We start from the raw sequence: 10,573 nt of genomic DNA on the forward strand, positions 1-10,573 counted from the left end.
TTACAGCGACAGCTTTCTTTCGGTAGGCCAGATCGAACCAATTTATCATATGTATATGTAGTTCCAATAGCAATGTTTGATAAAAACAAATCGATGCAGGAAATAGTATTTTTGAGTATAAAAATAATTCAACTTTCTTAAATGCACCGGAAGTTGCAGTGCTTTTGGTAGCTTGCTCTCTCTCTCTCCCAATATTCCAGTGGGGCTTAGCGGTAGGTTCTGAAGCATGAACATGAACAAGTCCCTGGCGTTGCCCTTCTATTAGTTTAGTGGTACAGAAAATATTCGTTTACTAATTGTCGAGCTGCAAGGTATACACACGTAAATCGACTCTCTTTCTAGTTTCTTTTGGCTTTGCGGTATATTTATTAGATTTAATTCCATTTAAGCACTTTTAAATTAACTGACTTAGAAATCTATCTCAGCTAAATTTGAGGCCAAAACACACTGGAGAGCCATTGCATATGTGTTATTTTTGGACATAGGATAAGGGGGTTCAAGATGTGAAGTAGCCCTTCCCCTGCAATCAATCACACTAAAAGTGCATAATGGTGTTGTAAAATCAAAGAGTCCGATTAAACCGACACTAAAGCGAAGGGCATAAATATCGTGAATGCAGCAAATATGCTACGCCCACGGATATTCATGTGGGAATGATTCCAGTTCAGGTCTTTTGTGTACATACATATATGCGGATTTAACGGCTACAATAACAAGGACTTTGGCTGCTTATCAGAGAGACATATGTGTGTACGTTCAAGCACACAGATACTCGTACACGAATGGGAATACCATTATTTCAATATGTACTTACACTCGATGCGAAATGTTTTTGGCATTGGCTGGCAATAAAAAAATTATTGCTTGGCATTTACTTGTTCACGCGATCGTCGTCGTCCTCGATTCGGTGGAATTCGAGTGTTATGAAACATGTGTTCCCTTTGGCCATGGGAAAAGGGGGCTGGAGAAGTGACATTTACCATTTACTTAGTCGTACAACTCACAAAAGCTTAGTCTGACGGCCAGTCATGAAAGGAGGTGATTCCTTCTTCGTGTATCTTAGTTAAGTCTCTGGATCCTCTCCGACTGTGCCCCAGGCAAACGAAGAGTGAGTGTGTGATGCTGGGCCACTTATAGATAGGTCTATCAAATCGTATTTATGCTGTCGGCAGCTGCTGAATAAGCCAACTTGAATGACAGTCAGATATTTGTGTGTGGAAATAAATGCGTTTAATGAAGTTCCTTCCAGCCAAATGGCATACCAGGAAGCATCTAATTGATGCCTCGCCAGTTGATGTGGTAATCGATAGTGTGGAAGCTGCCTCCCAGGTTTCCAACAGATTTCATTTTGTCTGATTAGCTTGGGGGAAAGCAAAGGAAAAGACTAATAAAAGGAAGGGATTTCATTGAGATTTCTCTTCGAACAAATAAGTCTAAGAAGTGAATGGATGGAAACGGAACAGCACGTAGACAAGTGCTTTAATTGTCATAGGTGTGCCCTGGTTAACGCTCAAAAAAGAATCTCCCTCCATGCCCCTTTTTTGGATGGATGTACTAGAGCATTCAAATATGCAGAGCCTCAATTTTATTGGGTAAACAGGTGGGCAGTAGATGGCTATTTCTATAGAGTACGGGTAGGAACGAGTATATATTCGCCCACAAGTCGTCAGATAAAGCCGAACGAAGGTAATTACGGCTCCATCTTCGCACTCAATTCAAAACGTGTGGCCAGAAAGCTGGGAGGATACGGATATGGATGCAGACACTGCCCGTGTGTGCGTACGGGTCTAAGTGGCGAAACCCGCATGGTCATCGGGCCAGAGCTAGCAGCAAACATTTCCATTAGAGCAGGAGGTGAAGGTGACGGAGAAGGAGAGTTGGAATGGCCCTAGTCTGGGCCAATTAAGCAATTACGCTAACAAGCTTTTATTATGTTGTGTAAGCTGGACCGGGACCAACAATGGCAACCTACCCAGGAAACTGGCCAAGGTGTTGAGCAAACAATTAAAGCGGAAAGCGCCGAAGACAACAATGCGAGTATAGATGAAGTTCGAGCCCTGTTGGGTGAGGCAGGGCGGGGACTGGGGGCCAGCACTGGCGAGTTTAAAGTGGCACAGATTAGGTGCCAAGAAACCCTCAGAACCCGGCAAGAAATTTATGACCGTAGTTTCCCTTTCCTGCTAGCCCCCGGCATAAATTATAGAAAACAAGCGACGGACCAGGACCCCTGACCGAGACCGAGCGGGCGCCTGCCGACAGAAGGAGAGAAGAAAAGAAGAAAAACTTTCGACACATTGAAAGTGATGGTCATAAATTTTATTGACTTGTTGTCGGTATGCTTCAGTGCTGCTCAGTAAAATATATTTACGCTGGATATATGAGGATATCCATATGTCCAGTCCAGTTGCCAGTTGACGGCACTTTTTATGTGGCACCGATTATGAGACGACGCACAAGCGGACCAGACCCCAGACATGTTGGACTAGGCTAGGTCAAACATCATTTCAGGCGTTTAACTCACTCATCCAAAGTGCCCCACGACAATTACGACTGCTCGGGGGAGCTGGAGGCGCTTGGCCATGCCAGGCACGTACCTACACATGTATGTATGTAGGACTGGCCTGGCCCGAAGCAGCAACTGGAATTTCTATCTGACTTGGCAGCCATTCGATTTACACTGGCTCAAGCGGCACTGATCAAATTAGAGTAAGAGATTTTCAATATTCATATTTCAGTTTGGCAGCCACGAATATCAGGAAAACTGATGGGGAAATAAGTGAAAAGGAAAATAAATTCGTTTTCTTACAAGACGTTCACGTTCGCGTTCGCCTTTAAGTTGGTTTCCCTTTTCCAAGTCGATTATTTTCCAATATTATTTTCAGTGTATTCGTGCATTTCGTTAACAGAAAGGAAGTGAGTGATTTTATGTGTGGGATGGCTTAATGTCGGGCTGAACTTCGGCCTTTGTTATTGATGAAAATTGTCTATAAAAACGAGACCAGTTTATGCCCAATTAAATGCCATTAAAGGAGTTTGCCTCGACCTTTACGAGTATGTGCGGTACGTGGCAGTCAATGGCCAGGTTGGACTGCCCCAACAGAATGTATGAGTTGAACTCGTACCAATATAATGTATGCTTGAAGTTTTCTTGCTGATCCCTGACTAGGAGTGCACAGAGACACCACACATACTAGCACACAGAAGAGACAGGAAATCACATGGAGAAAATGGGGCAGGGCGGGGCAGAGCGCGCTCCCTCTGTGTTGACAGCAGAGCTTATCGCCACTTAATATGAGCCAAAGGCAATATTAACTTGACAGTGGCGCACCCGACTGGGAAGCGGGGGCCGTCGCGTTGCCTCTGGTGCTGTCTTCATTAGATGCTTTATTAACAGTTAATTAAATTTTGTGTTTAATGATTGGCGAGACAAAAGTCAAGCGCCCCCAGCACCCAGAACTAAGGGAGGGGCACTAAAGCTAATATTAAAAATGCTTGCGGCCTAGCCTTTATTGAAGTTTGCAAAAGAGAGGCCTACAAATTTTTGCCAGTCTGCCAGAGTCCTCGCCCATTCGGGTTGCCTAGGCATCAGATCTAACAATTATATGTTTAATGAAACGAGAAATGCCTTTCAAAATAAGTGCCCAACCAGAAATACCAAAACAGTTTCTACACGAGCTGTTTTTGAGAATGGATGAGGAGGGCTGGATGCTGGATGACATTCTTGGACGATGAGCTCTAAAAATACTTTCACATTTTCCCACTTGAAAAGCAAATATAATTACACTCTCATTTTAGCATTTTTTCCATGTTCTGGTGTTCTGGAATACACTCTTCGTTCTGCGACTGAAAGGCAGGTTTACTTGTGCCACCACGGAAAGACATAATTATGCAGCGAAGACCGTCGAATGACGAGCCTACAGATGCGTGGAAGTCCAATGAAAAAATAAGGACAAACAAACAACAAGTAGAGCAGAGCACAGCCAGGCGTTGTAATTGTGCTGGAGTCGAGGACTCTCCTGAAAGAGTCCCTACGAGGACTCCACCTCCACCTGACAGCAGGCGGCGTTGCCAGGGACTTAAAGGGCGTCAAGAAAAAGTCTTCTTCGCTGGCGTCGGGGTTGGGGCCGTCATCAGCCAAAAGAATTTTTTCAGCCAGTTCTTAATTTATGTGCGAGTGCAAACAAAATCTGAATGGCGGAGAACAAACAATGCTGGCCTCTGCCTCTGCAAGCAAGTCCTTAAAGACTTTCCACTTTAATGTTACATCAGCACTGAGAAAATCTCTTTGGGGAATAGTGGTGAGAGATATGTAAAAAGTTTCGTGCGAGCAAAAAGATCCAACAAAAAAATGTTAAAAGAAAAGAAAATCGTGGCCAGAGCTGGCTCTGAAATATAATCATAAATGTCGCTCGACGGCAGTTGAATGCTTTTCCTGTTCATTCATCAGCAAGGTATAAGATCCGACTATAGTGATGTCCTGGAAAAAACCTAGAAAATATGATAATAAGCTGAAAGCTCCAAGATAGGAAGCTCCAAGGTAGGAAATATATATATTCTACTCATTCGCATTCCTCTTCTGAGCCAAATTTATTTTGCCCAACTTCGAGGTTTTGAGCTTGTCATACCAAGCCAGCTCTCAGCAGATAAAAATCCTGACAAATATATGGCTCATGATTTATGGCGCACAAACAAACAAGCACGGGTAAAAAAAAACAGGTAGCCGAATTACGCCACAAGGCAGAAGAAATTCCAACAAAACTTGTCCTAAGCCAAAATTACCTTAAATTATTTTCTGCTCTCTTGTTGGACTCTTCTTTAATTTTCCTGTCAGCAGAGAGACTGGCACAAGCTCAGTTACCTCAGGTCATTAGTCGTGGCTTTTCCAGGGAGAATCATAATTAAAGTACAGGAGAAATCAATCACATTAAGCCAACAAATGGGCGTACCATATCGAGACCGAGTCAGCAGTGACAGAAAGATGAATGAATCTCAGAGATGAAAAGGAAAAAACGCACTGCACGTTAACGTTATTTTAATCAGGGCTGCGACAGGGATCTGCAATTCAGACAGATATCGCAGACAAAGTCCCACACTCAGTCCCGAGCCCAATAAGTGTGTCTCTCTGGATCCTTTTCTTTCCATGCTTGTGACAACGGGGATGCGACCTGCATCTCATTAAGCCACAGAGAAGGAAACAGTCTTGGCCATGGCTTTTCGTATCGGCTACCTACGTACGTAAGAGTAAACTCATATGCTCCGCAAGTGCCAGCAAAGAAATAATCATTCATTCACCACGGGCTTCCTCGTCAATGACAATCTGGCTGAGTGAGCTGTAATATTTGGCTGACTGGATCCATGTCAAGTCTTGTCCGGAAAGCTTGGGCATAGGCAAATTTAAGTTGATTTTCAAATCAATACGACGAAGCCAGATGGATGGGTTGGTGTCTGCGTGATGGATTGTTTTCGGCGCTCGGTACTTTCCCAGGTTAAATTATGTAATTTTTCGGCAAAACTTTTGATGGGCGGGAGGAACACTTGCTATAAATATTTGGACACTTGCTAACTTTTAAAAAATGTTTGCCCCAATTCCAGAGTAATCCCACTTGGAGTTGCTTCAGAGTCCCCTTTGGAGTTTTCTCATTTATTTTATGGATTGGCAAGCCTTGTGCTCGGCTGACTTTTTGTTTTGATCTTCTGACGGATCCTGACCGCAAGACCTGGTTCTTTACTGCCCTCCCCAATAAAATATTTGCTTCGTAAGCCAAACAGTGATTGTCCTTTGACAATTTCCGACCAGCATAGCTTATACATTATTAAAACTCTGTAATTGAATTAAAGGTATATTTTCTGTTGGCGTTTCTCTGCTTTTGGGAGTCAGCCACAGGCAAATTAATTTTATAAACTTTTCTTCTAACAACCGCAGCCGAGTCGGGCACATAATTCCCCAGAGCAACTTTTGTGTAAGCAGGAAAATATTTCCAAAATTTAATTTCGTCTAAAATGCCTAAACGCGCTAAGAAAACAACGCAATGCGCGTTGACAGCTCCCCCACCCTCTGAGAAATGGCAGAGAGCTCACTTATTGCTCCCAAAATACTGGTGCGTATACGGCCTGTATATGGTCTGTCTAAGTTCAAGTTAATAACTTGAATAATGCCACATCATTTGGCCGACTAAGTGAGTCCTTGGCCTCTGGATATTTATAACAGAAAATACATCAGCGACAGCACCAGCCAAGCTCCAGTCGGGGCGTGAAATATTGCCCCGGCGCAGCCGTAAGACGCGCTTTCCCGGCGCTTAATGTGTGTGCTGTGGGGTGTGAAGAAACCCGAAAACAAGTGGCAAAAATCACTGTCAGGCTGCTTGGTCTGACAGCTTTGTTAACCAGGAGCTGAAACTTTGACTGTGTAAACTGTAGAACTTGTGCCTGTACGAAGATTTCTGTCTGGCAAGGGCTTGCCCTTGACCCTGTCAGTCAACCCAGAATCATAACTCAAACATAAAACAGAAATCATCAGAACAATGAGCACATTTCCAACAAACTGCACAGATTCTTGCCAGAATCTGCTGATCGATGGTGGGTCATCGTCATCGGATCCCGGACGCCTGGCCAGTGGCATCCTTGACGGTATATTCAATCACCACCTGGAACTGGGGCACTTTCAAGACTCAGACTCAGCTTCGGAGCCCGTCTCCGTCTCTCAAAGAAGTGCGTCTTCGACAAAGAGCATCGTGGACCAGCGCCTGGAGTACTGGAAGAATATGCTGCGACAGAGACGAGCGCTCCAGGAGAGGCTTCGGCGGGCTACCGGCAAGGAGCCAGAGCAGATGCTCTTCAATCATCCCACCTGCATTGACCATCGAGATAGGGAGACGATCAATCGGATAATAGACCGGGCGCGGTCCAAGGATCTCACTCAGAAAGAGGCAACCCTGGCTGCGCCCCATCCATGTGCGGATCCTGTTCCGGAGACGTGGCCCCAGAGAGACTTTGTGGAGATAGTGGGCATTCCGGGGCAATTAGCTGACGAGCTCCTGGGCACAGACGAATCGAAGAACTTCCCCAGAAGCAAGTGGATCAATTCGAAGCTGCTGGGTGATCGCATAGAAGAGGAGTTTCCCAATATACAGCGAGTGCTGGAGTTCTATCCGAGCATCAAGAACTTGGAAATTGTCCGTAAGCGGCGCTTGGGCACTCCCCGAGGTGACTATGAGTCCCTGGGCTCCATAACCAGCTCCTCAGTGATCTCCAAGTCGGATCCGAATCTCGCCGAGACTACTGTTTTGACGAAAGGAAATCCAGGGTGCAAGTGTCAGCATGGCTGCACGGGCGTGTGTGTCCTCATCAATGGGATGCACTATAAGCCGCACGTTCCGGAGTTCTCGCCCATCCTGGAACGCAACTTCTGCTGCCATCCCTACCAGCACCACCTGCGCACCGTCATGCGAATCGAGAACAGCGGCACAGAGGTCATCAGGTTTACCTGGATGCGCGTATGTTCCTTTGCCTACAATGACACGCTGTTCGATGCGAGGGACAACGAGTTCGTCTTCGACGACAACGCCTTCGTGCTCAGGCCCGGAGACATTCGCGATGTGTCCGTCATGTTCAAGCCCCGAATGGTGGCGATTGTAAAGCAGCGATGGCTGCTGGCCATGCGTCCGCGTTTCTTCTTTTTCCGTCCCTGTGCCCTAACCCTGAACTTGCACGGACGCTGTTCCCCTTTTAAGGAGTATCTCGATCGGCTGGAGGATCAGATAGCGATATCGAGACGAACCTCTGCATCGTGTCTGCTGCATATGGCCCTACCCCTGGACCAACAGCCGCAAAATCTCTTGTGTCCCTATGATCGCCAGCTCGAGGACCGTGAGGCCTTCAACCGACGAAACAAAATCTTCCACTGCTCCACCCATTCTGACGCCGAGCAGCTCAAGGAGTTCTTCAGGGTGAACAAGCCCTTCCGCTGCTATCCGAGGTGGGACTACAGCGTTCGCATGCTCATCGATCTGGTGTGTGACCACAAGGACTTTCAGAAGCGCCTCGTCCTATTCGGGGAACTCACGAAAATCTTGGCGCGACTGCGCGGCAATGGCCACACCTTGTCCAGACCGCAGGAACGCAGTAACACAAAGCTCATCTATGTGCGCGGCGTCATCGCCAGCCGCATCGAGGAGTGGGAGGAGAAGGTCTGGCAGCTGGAGAAGCAGCTTCTCAAGGCAACGCAGCAGCGCTTGCAGGACCACACCGACACCAAAGAACAAGAGAATGAGCTGACCTTCGAGAATATAACCAGCTCGGTTCTCAGCAAGCAGGCAGACAAAATCTTCCTAAGGGAACCGTGGAGGCTAAAGAAAATGAAACACTTTCGGGACTCCGTGTACATATTCTCCTACGATCTGCTGTGTAACGCTGCCGAGGACATTGTTTCTGTGATCGAAAGTACTTTTCATATATAATCTCAACACTTTGCAATAGAAAATATTATAATAAATACTGAACCTTTTTCCGCAATAGTCTTAAAGTTAAATTTTGATATATTGACGATATAACAAAATTTTTCATATAATTATCATCAAGCTTTTTGACTCCAAGTTCCAGAATCACGTTGTAAGCTTCTTGCCCGAATTAACATTTTACTGGCAGACAAAATATGTTTGCAATCTGCATTTGTCAAGATGACTCTTAAATACTGCCAAATAATGTATGAGCAAGATTCCAAAAAAAGTCAGAGAAGGAACGTGTGAGTCGCTTCTGTGGACGCGACTCTACTTTTATACCCGTACTCAGTCAGTATATAAATTTGTGAGCTAATGATTTTTTTTTAAATAGAATTTAAAATAGGTTACATTATTTTGCTACATCTGTTATCTACATCTACAATGTCGATTACACATTTAAAATGTAGATTTTATATCTACAATGTAGATTCTACATCTTCTCTGCGAAAGGTCGCGCAGTGCATAGGGCAGAGTGTGTGAGAGCGAGAAAAAGAATAAGTAGCGAAGCATGGCCGGAGGAGGTGGGGGAAGCAACTAAGAATGAATTTCTTCATTCTGGCTATAAAAATTATTCGATCTGATACAGATTCGGCAATCTGGTAGATGTGGTCACACTCGTATCGTCGAAATTGGGGATGCCACAGATTTTCGTTTTTTGTGATGGCGGAAGGGGGCGTGGCATAATTTTGAAACAAAGGTGATATCACTTGAGACTGGAAACAAAATTTGGTTGCTCTAGCTTTTATAGTGTCTGAGAACTAGGCGCTCATCAAGACGGACAGACGGACGGACTGACATGGCTATATGGACTCGGCTATTGATGCTGATTAAGAATATATATACTTTATGGGTTCGGAAACGTTTCATAAATCTAATATACCCCTTAACCCTTCGAGTACGAGTATAATAAATATATTCAAAGCTCATTACACCATGTTAAATATTCGAAAAAGCGCAAAGCTTGAGTTCTAAGACCTCACTTAACCCACAGACTTGTGCACATTTCTTAGGGTTAATGTCCGTGACGAGGAGCAAGCTCAATAATAAGAGCATTCCAGCCAGATTTGCATAGGTTCATCTAAAGCTGAACTCTGTCAAGTCAGCCTACGTAGGCAGCCTTTTTCAGCTTTTTCTGCTTTCTGCTTCCCTCGCCGGCGACAGTAAATATTTGCATGTGAGTTGTCCAGGTTAGACTCAGACCCAAAGCACTGACTCGGGGAATCCTTTTTTTTGGGAGCAGTGAAGGGATACGTGTGTGCGAGTCTGCCTCTGCTACTCTGCGAGGACTTTTCTCTGTTTTTTGGCCTGCTTGCCTCTTGTCATGTAAATCTATTTTAATGTATGCAGCAATTAAAAATACATCAGTTCACTTTCGAGGCGCCTTTGACAGGCCGAGCTCCTCCTCAGCATACTTCCTGGCCCTGCGCTCGGGCATTATTGTACTTGTAACTGCGCCATTTTGGGTTCATTAAATTTCATTGCGTTAAATGTTTTCATGTCATGCATATATTGAGTGTTTTTTCTAATATTTAAAACACTCTCCACGTCTGTGGATATAATATAAACATCAAATAAAAGCATCGAAGAGACGGAGTTTTGGCGCTGACTTGATAACATTCCATTAAATGATGATGTCAACCCGGATGGGTCTGGGATTCAATGTGGCACCTTCATTTACATAAGGGCCAGCACGTGTCGGGTCCATTGAACTGTCATCCTATCCCATTTCGAGTGCCCTCCCTCTCGTCTGTGACACATTCTGTCGTTGCCTAATTACTCTCTGTGCAAAATTCATTAAATACCCTGACACCCTAATCAGCCGCCTGTCCTTGTGTTTGTCTATCTGTGGGCTAAATTTAGTCGACATCGCCACTCATTAAAAAGAACATTCCCCGTTGAGTTGTCGTCGTAGTTGTCTCCCTGTTGAGCCAGCGGCACACTCTCCAACCAACTGCCGCCACCTAATTGCAGCCAACTTAAATTCCTCTCATATCACGAGCAGTCGTAATGTAAAACCGGATATTGCGGCTTTCGACAGGAATGCGCATTCTCAGGTAAAAATATGCATGTGCTTG

At 45.0% G+C, this 10,573-nt stretch overlaps 1 protein-coding gene across 1 annotated transcript; it reads left to right on the top strand.

Moving 5' to 3' along the window:
• Positions 1-6,458: 6,458 nt before the first annotated feature.
• LOC111073231 lies at positions 6,459-8,503 on the top strand. The gene has a single exon (XM_022365446.2). The coding sequence runs from the start codon at positions 6,522-6,524 to the stop codon at positions 8,454-8,456; it is 1,935 nt and encodes a 644-aa protein (XP_022221138.2). The 5' UTR covers positions 6,459-6,521; the 3' UTR covers positions 8,457-8,503.
• The last annotated feature ends 2,070 nt before the right edge of the window (positions 8,504-10,573 follow it).

This window comes from Drosophila obscura, unplaced genomic scaffold (assembly GCF_018151105.1).
Source record: "Drosophila obscura isolate BZ-5 IFL unplaced genomic scaffold, ASM1815110v1 contig_189, whole genome shotgun sequence".
Classification (NCBI taxonomy): Eukaryota; Metazoa; Arthropoda; class Insecta; order Diptera; family Drosophilidae; genus Drosophila; species Drosophila obscura.